The sequence below is a fragment of the Ranitomeya variabilis genome, chromosome 4 (genome assembly GCF_051348905.1).
Source record: "Ranitomeya variabilis isolate aRanVar5 chromosome 4, aRanVar5.hap1, whole genome shotgun sequence".
Taxonomy (NCBI): domain Eukaryota; kingdom Metazoa; phylum Chordata; class Amphibia; order Anura; family Dendrobatidae; genus Ranitomeya; species Ranitomeya variabilis.
In genome coordinates this window covers 770,239,317-770,257,173 of record NC_135235.1, presented here as the reverse complement: position 1 = coordinate 770,257,173, position 17,857 = coordinate 770,239,317, and the positions used below count along the sequence as shown (strand labels likewise).

Below are 17,857 nucleotides of genomic sequence, written 5' to 3'. Positions count from 1 at the left end.
ACACGGACCCAATAGAGTCAATGGGTCCGCGTAAAACACGCACCTCACACGGACATTCTCCGTCTGGGGTCCGTGTGGCGTGCCGGAGACAGCGCTACAGTAAGCGCTGTCCCCCCCACATGGTGCTGAAGCCGCGATTCATATCTTCCCTGTAGCAGCGTTTGCTATAGAGAAAATATGAATGATAGTGTTTAAAATAAAGATCCATGTGTCCGCCGCCCTCCCACCCCCTGTGCGCCCCCCCCGCTGGTCAGCAAATACTCACCCGGATCCCCCGTCGGCAGTCGCTCCTTCCTGGTCTGGCCGCGGCTTCTCTACTGTATGCGGCCGATTACACTCATGAATATGTGGCTCCACCTCCAATAGGGGCGGAGCCGCCTATTCATGAGTGTAAATGAGCGGCCCCACGTGACCGCATACAGTAAGCCGCGGCCAGACCAGGAAGGAGCGACTGCCGACGGGGGATCCGGGTGAGTATTTTCTGACCAGCGGGGGGGGCGCACAGGGGGTGGGGGGGCGGCGGACACATGGATCTTTATTTTAAACACTATTCTTCATATTTTCCCTGCAGCAAACGTTGCTGCAGGGATGATATGAATCGCAGCTTCAGCACCATGCAGAGTGGGTACCACACGCTCCGTGTGGTACCCACTCGCCATACGGGCGGCACACGTGTGCCGCAGGTATGGCCTCCGTGAGTTCCCAGGCACACGGACACGGATAACTCCGGTACCGATTTATTCCGGTACCGGAATTATCTGGACGTGTGGGACAGCCCTCATACTGTTCCATTGTCCTTTTTTCAATTAGTGCTGCCTGCTGCACATTTTTCCAGATTTATCCTATTAGTGGGTTTCCATCCGCATCCTGCTAGATTGCAGAAAAACACTATATAGGAGTACATAGAGGAGCCTTTTTGCAGCCTTGTGCCCTGCAGCCCCAGCCAGATTAGTATTAGCCTATTTTTTGGAGCCTCATCTATTGCATTGTAGGTTACCTTCCTGCATTGTAATTGCGTCAAATAGTTTGTGATACGATCGGTTTTACATCTTTGGGCACATCCAGTTTTGTTTTTTTTTGTGAAAAAAACAAAAAGTTACTAAAGTTCACCAAACACTCCACTTTACAGTTGTGTAGGCCACATTAGCTCATATTAAAGTCTAGTCCACACTTTATAAAATTAGTGTTTCTTATACCTATTAGCAGCTGTTCAGGAATAAGCACACTAAGCCCTTAGTACTTTTCTGCCTATCTTTATCAGTCTACCAAGATGAAGAAGGCAGAGAGTAAGGCACGTGGTCATGGAGTTTCTGCAGGGAGAGGACGTGGGGATTCTGTGCCTGCTGCGGGCACCAGTGACTCGTCATCATCCCCAGTTTTAGCAGGGAACAGTCCTTCATGCGCAGCTTTGTAGGAGCTCGCCGTACCCCACTGCTGCGGGATGAACAAATTGAAGCCATTGTCAAATGGATGGCAGCTAATGCATCGACTTCAATTAGTGCCACATCCTCTCAGGCACAGAGCACTGAAGAGCACCCATCTGTCTCTTCACCACTTGCCAAATTGCCCAGGCAGTCAGAGAGCCCAGGACAGGAGCCATCTCTACTTCTGTTCTCTGAATCTCTTGGCTTGGAAAGAGGGGGCCAGCCAAAGCAGCATTCGAGAAACTGAAGAAGAGGCAGTATGCAGTGATGCGCAACAGCTTTGTCTCTCTGAATCCAAAGAGGCGGGTGGGCCAGTGCCTACGGTCAGCACACCTCAGTACACATCTGATGATGAGACTCAGGTGCCACTTTCTGTTGCGTACTGTGCTGCCGAGACTACCCAGAAGAAGCAGTTGTTGGAAGAGGGTAGTGTAGATGATGAGGTCCTTGACCCATCATGGCGTGAGGTACTGGAAGGTGGTGGGATCAGCTCTGAGGAAGATTCTCCGAATGGCCCAAAAAGGAAAGGGGAAAGACTGCGTTGCCTGTAGCCTCCACTTCGGCACCCATTAGGAGCATGCCTCTTCCAAAAGCCAAAACGGGTGCTCCCAAGACTTGCAGTGCCTGGTCCTTTTTTGACAGTTGCAGATGACATTTGCTTTGTCAAATGCAAGCTGTGTAATCAGAAAATCAAAAGAGGGAAAAGTATCAGCAACCTCAATACCACAAATATGTGGAAACATGTGCAGACCAAGCACATGGTGGAGTTACAAAAACACACTGAAGACCTAGGCCAACCTACAGCGGAACCTACCACCTCTTCAGCTCGTGTTGTAGCCTCTTCCTCCAGCTCACACACAGCTGGTTCGGCTTCCTCACAGGATCACCATGGAAGAACCTCTGGCACTGTTGTACAGAGACGCAGTGTAATTCCACCCACAGCACCACGTACCCTGTCATCCTCACACTCCCAGGCCAGTCTACAGCCATCGGTAGCACAGGCATGGGAGAAAAGGCGCCCATACTCAGCAAACCACCCCAGAGCACAGGCTCTGAATGCTGGCATTGCAAAACTACTGTCCCTTGAAATGCTATCATTCAGGCTGGTGGAGACTGAGGGTATGTGCACACGTTGCGGATTCTGCTGCAGATTTTTCCGCAGCGGATTTGGAAAATCCGCAGTGCAAAACCACTGCGGTTTTCACTGCGGATTTTATCGCGGTTTCTTCGGCGGATTCCTCTGCGGGTTTTCAACTGCACTTTCCTATTGGTGCAGGTTGAAAACCGCTGCGGAATCCGCAGAAAGAATTGACATGCTGCAGAAAATAATCCGCTGCGTTTCCGCGCTGAATTTTCCGCAGCATGTGCACAGCGGGTTTTTTTCCCATAGGTTTACATGGTACTGTAAACTTTGGGAAAACTGCTGCGGATCCGCAGCGTCGGATCCGCAGCAAAATCCGCAGCGTGTGCACATACCCTGACACCTTCCGTAACTTCATGGCATTGGCAGTCCCACAATACAACGTGCCCAGCCGCTTTTATTTCAGCAGGCAAGCCGTCCTTGCTCTGCAAAAGCATGTGGAGGGAAACATTAAACATGCGCTACTAAACGCTGTCAGTAGCAAGAATCCAGTCTGTACACATTGACTCCTCCTCATACTCCAGTTCCTCAGAATCACCGCTGCAGGAGCTGTCACAGTCTACCTCCACATGGACCCGTGAACGCTTACCTGTTATGACCGATATGAGCACAGCCGTGGCCAAACGTCAACAGGCCGTATTGAAATTAATTTCTTTGGGGAATCGAAGCCACACAGCGCAGGAGCTCTGGAATGCCCTCAAGCAGGAGAGCGACGTGTGGTTTGTGCCAGCGAATCTCCAGCCAGGCATAATAGTGTGTGACTATGGCTGAAATCTGGTGGCAGCTCTGGGCCTAGGCAACCTCACTCACATCCCATGTTTAGTTGTGCAGAGTTTTTTGAGGTACAAGAGCCAATGGAACTACCGAGGACCAGCTGACGGTATTGGAACCCGGTTACGAAGCAGGAGGTAACCATGCCAGAAAGCACTACCAAGGACCACCAGACGTTGGTTGAACTCGGATACCAAGAAGGAGGCACCTAAGCCAAAGGCTCTGCCTGGAACCAGCTGACGGTACTGGAACCAGGGGGACATGTTCAAGATTGTCTTCCAAAGAACAAGCTAATGGTGCTGAAACTCAGATAGGCAGCAGAAGTTCCACATGAAAAAAAAATTGCTAGGCCGCGAGCCGGCCAGAGTTACCGAAAACCCACAGTCCTACAGGGGGAGCTTGTCCTATTGGCACTACGGAACCAGCCTTGATTGCCAGTTCCCGCAGCCCACATAGGAAGCACCTAAACTGCAGGCACCATAAAGTTGGCTAACTGGGCCCGGGAGTTGACCCGGGAGCGTAAAATGCGGGAGTACCAAGACACACTGGTGCATTCCATCATGTTCTCCATTCCAACTGACAGCAGTGCTGCTAGTGCTTTACAAAGCAGCTCAGTGCATCGAGGCAGTGGAGGAAGCTCTGCACAAAGAGGGAGCAGAAGCAGTGCCTCAGCACAAGGCAAGACCAGTATGGTCCAAATGTGGCAAACTTTTGTGTGCCCGCCACAAATGTCTACACCATCACAGACGGCTCCAGTCTGCAGGAGGCAACGTTTCCGTCAGATGGTGCCAGACGACATGTCTTGCCCTCTGAGTGAACTCCCAGAAGGCTCTTCCCCCTTCAAGTTTTGGGTCTCTAAGCTGGATACATGGCCAGAGCTTAGCCAGTATGCATTGGAGGTGCTGGCTTGCCCTGCTGCTAGTGTATTGTCGGAACGCGTCTTTAGTGCCGCAGGTGGTGTACTAACAGAAAGTCGCATGCGACTATCCTCTGATAACGTTGACCGGCTTACTTTTCTGACAATGAACAAGGCCTGGATCTCGCAGGATTTTGCCACTTCTCTTCCAGATTAAATAATTGGTTGGCAACAGTATCCTGGTCTCCTGTTGTGTTCATGTTTCTACCACCTGAACTGGAATCCCTGGGCTCCAACACCATTAGTTGCTGCTCAGAAGTGCCGTCTGCACTGTCAACACATGACCCAGTGTTATTGGGTTTCAGTAACGTCAGCTGATCCCCAGCTGGGTATCTGGCAATTTCTCCTGCTCTGTCCACACTCACATTACATCAGATATTAAACTTACTCCAATTAGGCCTCGGCCTACACCCTGATTGACCCTGGGCTCCAACACCACCAGTTGCTGCCCGGAAGTGCGGTCTGCACAGAGAAAAACAGTAGCTCCTGTGTTATGCACAGCGCATGCCCATAAATCCCCGCCCCGCAGTGTGAATAAATCAGAAGACACTGCGGGGCGGGATCTCGGGCAGCGCGGCCGCACAGGCGCAGTCAGCCTGACAACAAATGATGTCAGAAGACAGGCAGCGCTAACTTCGCATGCCCAAGGAATAACATTACAGCACAGGCTCTGGGACAGATTCAAACAACGCCAAGGAGGCAGCGCCCGGTGCCAAGGGGGTATGAATGATGGCTGTGCTGTGTCTCATTAAGAAGGAAAGTCGCGCCTCCGGGACGGTTTCACGGTATGAGGGGCCACATTTTATAAGTGTTTACTTCAGCCTGTGAAAGGAGCATAACTAAAAGAGCCACCTTTCCCTTGTGCAGCATTAGTGCTGCACAAGGTGGCTCGTTTAGTTGCAAACACCTGGGGGGGTTACAGGTTCCCTTTCTACTTGCTCCAATTAGGCCTCAGCCTACACTCTGTGTTTCCTGTAATCCCTGGGCTCCAACACTGCCAGTTGCTGCTCAGAAGTGTCTTTGGCATGGGTACTTCCTCCTGCCCAGCCTGGTTCCAGCACACCAGCTGTTTCCGGGTAGTGTCAAGGTCACTTTGCCTCCAATACGTTGTCCTGTCGGGTTGCGGTCAGGTTAGCCAACTCTATGGTGCCTGCAGTTTAGGTGCTTCCTATGTGGGCTGCGGGAACTGGCAATCAAGGCTGGTTCCGTAGTGCCAATAGAACAAGCTCCCCCTGTAGGACTGTGGGTTTTCGGTAACTCTGGCCGGCTTGCGGCCTAGCAATTTTTTTTTTCATGTGAACCTTCTGCTGCCTATCTAAGTTCCAGCACCATTAGCTGGTTCTTTGGAAGACAATCTTGAATATGTCCCCCTGGTTCCAGTACCGTCAGCTGGTTAAAGGCAGAGCCTTTGGCTTAGGTGCCTCCTTCTCGGTTCCACCAACGTCTGGTGGTCCTTAGTAGTGCTTTCTGGCACGGGTACCTCCTGCTTAGTATCCGGGTTCCAGTACCGTCAGCTGGTCCTCGGTAGTTCCATTGGCTCTTGTACCTTCGGGTAGCCATCCGGGTTCCAGTACCGTCAGCTGGTTCTCAGCAGTTCCTCAGCCTTCTTGTACCTTCTGCAACATTTCCAAGTTCAAGCTTTTGGAAATGGTTTTTGCTAATCACTCTGGATCTCCCTGACCACGACCCTAAAGACGACGACTCTGAAGACCACCCCGAAGAAGACGACGACCCCGGAGACGATGACCCTGAAGACCACCCCGAAGATGACGACCCTGAAGACCACCTCAAAGAAGACCAAGAAGCAGAAGAACAAGAAGCTGCAGAACAAAAAGCAGAAGAACATTAAGCATAAGACTAAAAATCAGAGCAAAAGATATTATCTAAATTATAAGCAGAAGAAGACTAAGCAGTGTATGGGGGTGAGTCCGTTCCCCCTCGTGGTGCTCCTGGATAAAACCTGCCGCTGCAGGCCAAACTGAACGCGGACAAATCCTGTTGTAAATCTTTTGTGACAGGCAGAACGGAAGGTGTAATCTTCAAACTTTTATAGATAACAACTACAGGAATGCCTGTCACAAATAAGAATATGATGAAGAAGAATATGAAGAAGATGAAGAAGTAGAATATGATGAAGAGTAATAGTTGATTAAAAAGAAAATGAAAAATGTAAAAAAAAGAAGAACAACAGGAAGAAGGTGAAGAAGAAGATGAATAAGGTGAAGAAGTTGATGAAAAAGATGCTGCTGAGGATGATGAAGAAGAAAGTGTGAGAGAAGTAAAAAAGAAGGTGAAGAGCATGGAAGTAGTGAAACAAATATCTGACAAAATATAAAAAATGTTAACATAGTAAATATCTTGGTAACTCCGAACGTCTTAAAAAAAAAAAAAATAATTCTTGCTATTCCATTTGATTATGCCTTTAATGTCTCCTCCACCGTCCCCAATACATTCTACATTATTCTTAGTTGTTTTCCTTCATGTAGAATTAACCTACCAGGAAAGAAAGGGTTTATTTTAATTCAGATATTTTTGTCCCATTGACTTGCATTGGTATGGGTATCGGCAATATCCAATATTTTTTTGATATTGGCCGATCCAATCCGATACCGATATTTTTGAATATCGGAAGGTATCGCTCAACAGTAATAATAAATTCTGGAGACCAACAAAGCTGGAGACTGGAGCTTCCTGTGTGCAGTGGTGCTTCAGCTATTAACATTGATCTGGTGACTTTACCCTGCTGTGTGGAGCTTTGCAGCTAAGTGCTGTATTTTGTTACCTTATCCCCTCTGTGTCTGTTCCTCTCCCCTTGTGTTTTTTAGCTGTAGTGGCTAGGCTAGCTTCCTAAGCCGGCCAGTGCACTAGCAAGGGCAGTTTAAGGTGACAGTTGAGGACAAGGTATCCTGATGTCGGCAGGGGTAAGGACCTGCATAGGGAGTTAGGTGAGATCAGGGACAGGCTCAGGTTGGAGCTCAGGAGGTGATCGTCCCTGGTTCCCTATTGTCAGGACCTTCCTCTCCTCTATTCCATCAGCGTTGAGTTGCTGAATTTTTTGGTGACCGACCAATCGGTGGGTTGTGTCACACTGGGCCAGTCACTCCGTGACATATTCATACTAAATAATGGCACAGATCTTCCATACATCATGGTTGCACATATCCCTAGTCTTTATAACGATATTGCACTCATTCTTTGACAGACCGCAGCATGGCCATTAGTTAGAAGCCGCTATTGATCTTTGCAGCAGGTAAACTTTCCCTGAGTGGTACATATTGGGCTGTCTGAAAATGGAGTTTTGCATAGGACAGTTTGCACTACTAATTAACAGCTGTTACAATACCAAACTAGGGCAGTCCCTATAGGAGAAAAAACACAAGAATTATACTGTATTTTCACATACTATCTATTCCTGACACTGGAGTGGCTTATAAACTTATGAAGTATATAGTTTGAGGTCTGGGATCTGCTAATATGTGGCTAGTTTTCTGACTGTTTGGGATAACAGGATACATGATTTTAGGGGTTTTTTTTTGTCTAGTTTCACTTCAAGATAGGTCAGTATTAAATAGTCTCCTAATGAGTCGCCTTTGGCGAGGACGATGAAACTCGTAGAAATGAGAGGCTTGGAGAATGAGTGAGTATACGTTACCTCACCCTATGTAATGAAATGTGGGGTACATGTTTTTTGTATTAGTCACCTACTGACTAACCTTCAGGGGGTAAATTATGGGTATACACTCACCGGCCACTTTATTAGGTACACCTGTCCAACTTCTTGTTAACACTTAATTTCTAATCAGCCAATCACATGGCGGCAACTCAGTGCATTTAGGCATGTAGACATGGTCAAGACAATCTCCTGCAGTTCAAACCGAGCATCAGTATGGGGAAGAAAGGTGATTTGAGTGCCTTTGAACGTGGCATGGTTGTTGGTGCCAGAAGGGCTGGTCTGAGTATTTCAGAAACTGCTGATCTACTGGGATTTTCACGCACAACCATCTCTAGGGTTTACAGAGAATGGTCCGAAAAAGAAAAAAAATCCAGTGAGCGGCAGTTCTGTGGGCGGAAATGCCTTGTTGATGCCAGAGGTCAGAGGAGAATGGGCAGACTGGTTCGAGCTGATAGAAAGGCAACAGTGACTCAAATCGCCACCCGTTACAACCAAGGTAGGCCTAAGAGCATCTCTGAACGCACAGTGCGTCGAACTTTGAGGCAGATGGGCTACAGCAGCAGAAGACCACACCGGGTACCACTCCTTTCAGCTAAGAACAGGAAACTGAGGCTACAATTTGTACAAGCTCATCGAAATTGGACAGTAGAAGATTGGAAAAACGTTGCTTGGTCTGATGAGTCTCGATTTCTGCTGCGACATTCGGATGGTAGGGTCAGAATTTGGCGTAAACAACATGAAAGCATGGATCCATCCTGCCTTGTATGGAGCATCTTTGGGATGTGCAGCCGACAAATCTGCGGCAACTGTGTGATGCCATCATGTCAATATGGACCAAAATCTGAGGAATGCTTCCAGCACCTTGTTGAATCTATGCCACGAAGAATTGAGGCAGTTCTGAAGGCAAAAGGGGGTCCAACCCGTTACTAGCATGGTGTACCTAATAAAGTGGCCGGTGAGTGTAGTTTTACATTTGGAATTAATAAAGTTTAGTTTTATTCTTTTGTCAGCAAACATGAGGAATGACAAGAGACACATAAAAAAGGGGTCTCCCCAGGTGACGTCTCTGATGTTTATTAACAGTTGATTTCCAAGTAAAGTACTTCCCACGTTAAGAAAATGAAACAGACTTCTCCTCTGTGTGACTGCACTGATGTCTAACAAGAAGCTCTTTCCTGTTAAAACATATCCCACATTCTGAACAGGAAAAAGGCTTCTCCTCTGTGTGAGTTCTATGGTGAGTAACAAGCAGTGATTTACGGTTAAAACATTTCCCACATTCTGAACAGGAAAAAGGCATCTCCCCTGTGTGAGTTCTATGGTGAGTAACAAGCAGTGATTTAAATGTAAAACATTTCCCACATTCTGAACAGGAAAAAGGCTTCTCCTCTTTGTGACTGCTCTGATGTCTAACAAGATGCCGTTTCTGGTTAAAACATTTCTCACATTCTGAACAGGAAAAAGGCTTCTCCCCTGTGTGGGTTCTATGGTGGATAACCAAATCTTTTTTCCATTTAAAACATTTTCCACATTCTGAACATGAAAAAGGCTTCTCTCCTGTGTGAGTTCTCTTGTGACTAAGAAGATGCCATTTCTGGTTAAAACATTTCCCACATTCTGAACAGGAAAAAGGCTTCTCCTCTTGGTGACTGCTCTGATGTCTAACAAGATGCCATTTCTGGTTAAAACATTTCCCACATTCTGAACAGGAAAAAGGTTTCTCCCCTGTGTGGGTTCTATGGTGGTTAACCAAATCTATTTTCCATTTAAAACATTTCCCACATTCTGAACAGGAAAAAGGCTTCTCCCCTGTGTGAGTTCTATGGTGAGTAACAAGCAGTGATTTAAGTGTAAAACATTTCCCACATTCTGAACAAGAAAAAGGCTTCTCCCCTGTGTGAGTTCTATGGTGAATAACAAGCAGTGATTTACATGTAAAACATTTCCCACATTCTGAACAGGAAAAAGGCTTCTCCTCTTTGTGACTGCTCTGATGTCTAACAAGATGCCATTTCTGGTTAAAACATTTCCCACATTCTGAACAGGAAAAAGGCTTCTCCCCTGTGTGGGTTCTATGGTGGATAACCAAATCTTTTTTCCATTTAAAACATTTTCCACATTCTGAACATGAAAAAGGCTTCTCTCCTGTGTGAGTTCTCTTGTGACTAAGAAGATGCCATTTCTGGTTAAAACATTTCCCACATTCTGAACAGGAAAAAGGCTTCTCCTCTTTGTGACTGCTCTGATGTCTAACAAGATGCCATTTCTGGTTAAAACATTTCCCACATTCTGAACATGAAAAAGGCCTCTCTCCTGTGTGAGTTCTCTGGTGACTAACAAGATGCCATTTCTGGTTAAAACATTTCCCACATTCTGAACAGGAAAAAGGCTTCTCCCCTGTGTGAGTTCTATGGTGAGTAACAAGCAGTGATTTAAGTGTAAAACATTTCCCACATTCTGAACAAGAAAAAGGCTTCTCCCCTGTGTGAGTTCTATGGTGAACAACAAGCAGTGATTTACATGTAAAACATTTCCCACATTCTGAACAGGAAAAAGGCTTCTCCTCTTTGTGACTGCTCTGATGTCTAACAAGATGCCATTTCTGGTTAAAACATTTCCCACATTCTGAACAGGAAAAAGGCTTCTTCCCTGTGTGGGTTCTATGGTGGTTAACCAAATCTATTTTCCATTTAAAACATTTCCCACATTCTGAACATGAAAAAGGCTTCTCTCCTGTGTGAGCTCTCTGGTGACTAACAAAATGCCATTTCTGGTTAAAACATTTCCCACATTCTGAACAGGAAAAAGGCTTCTCCCCTGTGTGAGTTCTATGGTGAGTAACAAGCAGTGATTGAAGTGTAAAACATTTCCCACATTCTGAACAGGAAAAAGGCTTCACCCCTGTGTGAGTTCTATGGTGAGAAACAAGCAGTGATTTAAGTGTAAAACATTTCCCACATTCTGAACAGGAAAAAGGCTTCACCCCTGTGTGAGTTCTATGGTGAGAAACAAGCAGTGATTTAAGTGTAAAACATTTCCCACATTCTGAACAGGAAAAAGGCTTCTCCCCTGTGTGAGTTCTATGGTGAGTAACAAGCAGTGATTTACGTGTAAAACATTTCCCACATTCTGAACAGGAAAAAGGCTTCTCCCCTGTGTGAGTTCTATGGTGAGTAACAAGCAGTGATTTACGTGTAAAACATTTCCCACATTCTGAACAGGAAAAAGGCTTTTCCCCTGTGTGAGTTCTATGGTGAGTAACAAGCAGTGATTTACGTGTAAAACATTTCCCACATTCTGAACAGGAAAATGACTTATTTGCTTTAGGAGCAGTTTGTCTTTTAATGCCTCGTTTATGACTTAGATTTTCCTGAGTAGTCAGTAATGAATCAGAAGATGGGACCTGTTTCATAGGATCAGATGACAGATCTTTGCTGTGAATGGATGAGGATATATCTGGAGTAATGGCATTCTCTTCAGTTGTATCTTGTAGGATCTCAAGATCATCAGATTTAAAAACTGAAGATGTCAACTGTCCCTCTGATCTCCTGGTACAGTCATCTGCTAAGATAAAAAAACAAAACAATTTTTTTTAATAAAATATCCTTGAGTTTTACATTTTTGAACATTTCTACTTAAACCGTCCATAAAAATGGCAAGCTATGTAAAAACTTTAATTATTTACCAAGACAATGACTGTAATAGAAAACCTTGTGTGTGATGTTCAACTGTTTGTTCATTCTGCCTCCCAAATATCGAATAAAAAGAATCAATGTTATGAAGGCAAAAATAATACCAATTATCATCTAACTTTAAAGCACTAAGATAAAATGGACAAACTAACATGACACAATTGACACATGTGAATAAGGTGCTCGTGCAAACCAGTACTCAAGAAAAATTTGTTTGGTCTCACCAATGGGAACGGACAAACTTCCACAGCAGGTTCCTCCTGTTGCCTTCTCTAGATAGTAGGAGAGGAAAGAGAGGGAGGGGGTATAGGACTTTACTAAACTCCCTGTCGTGACCCTTGTATTGCTCCTGTCTAAACAAGGACAGGCCCCAAGTATACCCTGCTAGGGACAACCATCATCCACTACATATAATATATAGGTCTCCCTACGCGTTTCCTCCCCAGTCACGGGGATACATCAGGGGAGTTGATTTAAAGCCAATGGGACTTAAAGCATGCAAAAAATTAAGAGTCTGTCATCTACGTAACCCTGCAGTGGCAGGGTACTTATGAATGGGTGTGACACTGCCTATGGGTAGTCATGAATCCCCATGGCCCCTCCCTCTCTTTCCTTTCCTCCTACCTAGAGAAGGCAACAGGAGGAACCTGCTGTGGACGTTTGTCCGTCCCCATTGGTGAGATCAAACTAATTTTTATCTTCAGCACTGGTCTGCACGAGCACCTTATTCACATGTGTCAATTGTGTCATGTTAGTTTGTCCATTTTATCTTAGTGTTTAAAAGTTACGTTTTAATTATTGGGAGACTCTCCGTGCTATATTCTACTGATATCCCTGAGGGTATTGTACAGGTGTGACTCATCTCCCACTTATGCTAGCTTTGAAAAACAGAGGTTCCCACACTACTAGTGGCTCAAAGCCTGTTGAAAAGCAACAGGATTTCTATAAACCAATCCAGCAAAATCCGCCCTCACTTCTGAGTCTTGCAGTGTGCTCAAACAACATTTAGGATCCCTGTATTTAGCAATATTATAGTTAGAAGAATCCAGTTAATTTGCGGTGGGTGTCTCCTAATGACAGAAAAACCCACAATGGTCACAGAAATAACTTGAATCTGACAAAAGTAATAATAAATCAAGAATCTATGAAAATGAACAAATGAAACTCAGACATTGCTTTTCAACCATGCTTCCATAGAATAAAAAAAACCTCAGGAAATAGGCCTGGACAGAAATTATGGTACCCTTAATTAACCGGTTCGTGACCGCCAAAGGTAGATAAACGTCAGCGCTAGCAGGGCTTTGTGCAGCGCCAACATTTGTCTACGGTTCTGTGCTCATCGGGACCCCCACGTAACTTATAACAAGGACATTCCAGCGCACACTTCCTGTGACCCATGCCTTCATCGAGACCTGATTGGTTCAGGTCCTGATGACATCCTCGTCACACCAGACAATGAGACAAATTGCTAGGAAAGTTAGAATAGCAACGAACTTTGACGGCAGAACAGTCGCCCCAAAGTAAGGTTAGGCATGCCCCAGTCGTCGCAGGGGAGGGTACGGGAAGATATGCTTCACGTAGTCGCCTGTTGATGGTTCGGGGGAGAGCAGACCCTTGAAAAGGGATCCATTGCCCCCTTCACTCCGTAAAGTAAAAAAAAATAAATAAATAAAAAAAACAGGGAATGAAACAGACCCAAGTGCCTCCTACAGACACTAATCAAGAACTAGCCAAACTGAAGGAATATAACACCCGCACTGCCGTAATTAGTTAGACCCTTGTGACTCAGGGGTGTATGTAGTGTACCGTATATGCCTTTTGTCAGGAAAAGACATCAATCGCCATGAGCATTCCACCTGGGTGCTGCTTCAGAGAAAAAACAGTTCATATAGAAGTATCCAAAAGGAAAAAAGTGAGAGCGCACTCACCGGTGGTAGACTTCAGCGATTTATTTACACATAGTTACGTGATGCAGGGAGGGTGGTGAACGCACACAGGACGACAGCTGTTTCGTGCTATACAGCACTTCGACAGGTCCAATGACGAGGGGGGAGGAAGCCCGGCCTTTTGAACTGCAAGAGTCTCTGGCCCCTCCTCACTCCTTCCCCATCTTGGTGGATAATTAGCCACAGTCCGGAAAAAAGTGAGTATAACAGTGAAATGACATTTAAAAGATTAAAAACAATGACAAATAGGAACAGTATAACCACAAGAAGTATGAATCGCATTTAAACAGGAACTTTTTTACAAAAAGACAGACATATCTATTTTTTCGTTGAACCCTATTGGTCCGGATGCGTCTGCACGCAAAATCCACCTAGCTTCATTACGCAGCAGCATACGATGTAAGTCACCGCCGCAACTTTAGATGCGGACATTGCAACTTTTGTAGGTATCATCTAACAGGTACCTTTCTAAAAATCGGCCCAATAATGCATACAGTACGAGACTTCATCTCGTGTAGAACAACACATGTGGTATACATTTTGTATTGCCCATGTGGTTTTTTTTACATTGGCAAGACAATTCGGCCACTGTTTGTGCGTTTTAGAGAACATCTAAATTCAATACGCACAGGAAAAGGAGTCCCTCGTTTAATAAAACATATAAAAGAGCACCATGATGGTAATGATCAGGCACTACGGTTTGCAGGAATAGAAAAAGTCTCCTTGCCGCAAGACGGCGGTGACTTACATCGTATGCTGCTGCGTAATGAAGCTAGGTGGATTTTGCGTGCAGACGCATCCGGACCAATAGGGTTCAACGAAAAAATAGATATGTCTGTGTTTTTGTAAAAAAGTTCCTGTTTAAATGCGATTCATACTTCTTGTGGTTATACTGTTCCTATTTGTCATTGTTTTTAATCTTTTAAATGTCATTTCACTGTTATACTCACTTTTTTCCGGACTGTGGCTAATTATCCACCAAGACGGGGAAGGAGTGAGGAGGGGCCAGAGACTCTTGCAGTTCAAAAGGCCGGGCTTCCTCCCCCCTCGTCATTGGACCTGTCGAAGTGCTGTATAGCACGAAACAGCTGTCGTCCTGTGTGCGTTCACCACCCTCCCTGCATCACGTAACTATGTGTAAATAAATCGCTGAAGTCTACCACCGGTGAGTGCGCTCTCACTTTTTTCCTTTTGGATACTACTAATCAAGAACTGGTTGTATTTCAGCCAGCGAGAGGGTGTATACTGCAGAGGAGGAGTTAATCTTTTTTGTGTTCACTTAGTGTCCTCCTAGTGGCAGCAGCATAACACCCATGGTCCTGTGTCCCCCAATGAGGCGTAGGAGAAAACGCTGTTTCTCCTCAGATCTCCTGTCAGTGGGAGATTAGAGGAGAAACAGTGTTACAAGTGCTGCTGGCAACAGCTGTGTCCGTCAGCGATCTTGTTATAAAGTTAAAAAAAAAAGATAAAGCAGGTTAGGGTTAGTGCTATAGTTAGGGTTGCTGTTAGGCTAAAGTTAAGGTTACGCTAAAGAATTAGGCTTTTCTCAATTGTCTCCCCAATAATTTGGTCACCTCACGTCAGTCACATCAGAGTTTTCTATTCCCGAAAAAAAACAAAACAAATATAATGGCCCATCAGTATTAAAGTGCAGAGGAGGCTTATGCACTTTTATATTCTGACAGCGAAGAAAGTGCAGTGCCAGATGACGATGTGGATTTCGAGGCCTTTAGTAGCAGCGACAGTGATAGCTCAGAAATGAGCAGTGATTCTGGTCCATCCTCACACACAAGGGCCAGTACAACAAGAAGAACAAATAGCGCTTCTGGAGAAATGTCTCCAACTCAGGGAATGTGATAGAAATATATATATCATGTAGATCTCACTTGCATGTATACTGCTCTATAATTATATATACTGATATACTAACAGCTAATATATACATTATAATCAATGGCTTAAAATGGCTGACATAAACTGATATAAGCCAGACAGATTGTATGGGGTTTTCCATCTCAAAAGCGGAACAACGCCAGATGTATTAAGATGTCTCAACTTTGTCCTAGATGCAGGGCTACATTTTAGTTGCTTAATCAGCAGTCATATGTGCATTAATCACAATATTCCATATATGTTTAGATAACCAATGACAGATGACCGGAAGACCACAGTGGAGAAGATGGTTCCTCCAACAACTCAAAAGGTGCTACAGGCCTTCCTTGGTCTAGTTTCGTATTGCAGAGCCTGGATCCCTGATGACTCAGTCCTAATGCAGCCTCTGTGTGAATACGTCAGCGTGACCCCATTCCTCCTGACAGATGCAGCCTTCAGCTCGTTTAAGAAGTTAAAAGGCTGTGTAGTCTCAGCGCCAGCACTAGGCCTATCTGACTACGAGAAGCCATTCCGTCTCTACTTGATGAGAAAAGAAGGACTTGCTACTGGAGCCCTGACGCAGCTTCAGGGGGGAAAGCAGAGACTTTTGGACTACTTTTCAGCTCGCCTGGATCCAGTTGCAAGGGGAGCCTCTTCCTCCCGCATGAGAGCAGCAGTTGCAGCACACGCCCTCCTGGACAGGACTACTGACATCATTGGAAAAATCCATTGGAAATCCTGACTCCGCATGACATCTTAGCAATCCTCAACCAAACCCAGCCAAAACATCTCTCCACCACCAGGCATCTTCGCCTCCAGTGCTCTCTACTCCTGCCCGACAATGTCACTATCTCCAGATGCACAGTCCTCAACCCGTCCACTCTACTCCCACTCCCAAGGGGGGATACAGATATGGACCCTCAGATAAAAAGTCTGATGCTCTACTGACTGAGCTATCCGGGCCGCGGCGGTGAGAGCGCCGAATCCTAACCACTAGACCACCAGGGGTCAGAGCTGCCTACATTCACACCAACATAGAACTATAAACCTAATCCATCACAGCTTCTTGAAGGGGGGAGACATCCTCACATCAAAAAGTAACTTCTAAGTCCAATATCAGCCAGCGTATGACCCCAGTACATGCTATCACAACTATTCCTCTGATGAAGATGAAGAGGGAACATCATACATGCTGCCCAGTACTAGGGAAAGAAACCCACAGGCACCAAGAAGCAGGGGCAGATAGAGGCACCACCATGACACTATGTGCACTGCACTTCAAGTCAGGTGACAATCTTCCAGACCCAGGGATGCATCCCATGCCATTTTACCGAAGAATGTAGCAGAACCAGCGAACATATGCAGCCACCTGGAATGATCTCTGGGCCATGAATGGAAATAGAAGCAGGTGATGCACTCTGGCCAATCATGAAGGAACAATTCAAACTTCCAGCAGAATTAGAAGTACACGCTTGGGAGTCAGGGCCACAGCTAATTGAACAGCTCAGATAGTGGGCCAAAGGCAGATTGGCAGGACAAACCCTCATCTTACATGACATGAGCCAAGACAAGACAGAGTCTGTAAAGAAGTTTCATGGCAGAGTAATGCAAGTATTCCAAGACTTGGGCTTCACCATTCAAGACCAGATACACAGGCAAATGTTGGCACAGGCCTTTGTGCATGGACTGAGACAGCCAATCAGGAAACCACTGATAGTGGCTAGGCCTGAGAACAGGTCAATAGCAGTGGACTGACCCAGCAAAATGGTTTATGTACGCCTAGGAGACTGTTTATTGCCAATTGTTGCCAAAACTGCCACCATTATAGCACCACAAAGAGCGCGAAGAAGGAAATGGGTGCCGTGCTGCTGAGAACGCCAGAAGGGGAGCCAGAGGTGAAGACGCTGCAAAGTGCCAAGCGACACACCGGAAGAACCGCTGCAGACTCCAGAGAGGAGACACCGACCTCAATAAGGTTAGCAAAGGGTAGAAGCTATGTCAGACCAGGGGTAAGAAGTGATGGCAGATGCAGCCGCAGCCCCTGTAATGCCCCAAGGCCTTGGGTTGGATGCAGCCGCCGGTCTCATGGCACCCCCGGGCCTCGCCACTGACGCACCTGCAGGCCCCATCTTACCACTGCAGCTTCAATCAGCAGGCCGTACCCCGCTGCCGCTACAGTACCCATCATGCCGTTGTCCACAGTAGCCAAAGGGATTCAGTCCCAACCAGGGGTGCAGTAGACAGCACCTCTCATGGTGACCACTGACCTGGAAGCGCAACCACCCTACGAAGACAGAAAAAGTGTCAAGTGTTACATCTGTGGCAAGTTTGGCCATTTCCAGAAACAGTGCAAAGCACTCACGCCCCCGAAGAGACTGGACCCATGCAACCCAAGAGTTGGTCCAGAGAAACAGGTCAAGGA

General features: G+C 46.1%; 1 protein-coding gene across 8 annotated transcripts in view; it reads right to left on the bottom strand.

Annotated features, from left to right (window-relative positions):
- Positions 1–8,983: 8,983 nt before the first annotated feature.
- LOC143766936 (uncharacterized) overlaps positions 8,984–17,857 on the bottom strand; it is a 107,117-nt gene continuing 98,243 nt past the window's right edge. For 5 of the 8 annotated variants that reach the window (XM_077254944.1, XM_077254948.1, XM_077254947.1 and 2 more), the window contains one exon: positions 8,984–11,489. In XM_077254944.1, coding sequence (XP_077111059.1) covers positions 9,037–11,489 — 2,453 coding nt within the window. In that variant the 3' untranslated portion in view covers positions 8,984–9,036. The remainder of the gene's footprint in view (positions 11,490–17,857) is intronic. The other 3 variants (XM_077254945.1, XM_077254949.1, XM_077254952.1) reach the window with 1 other exon arrangement.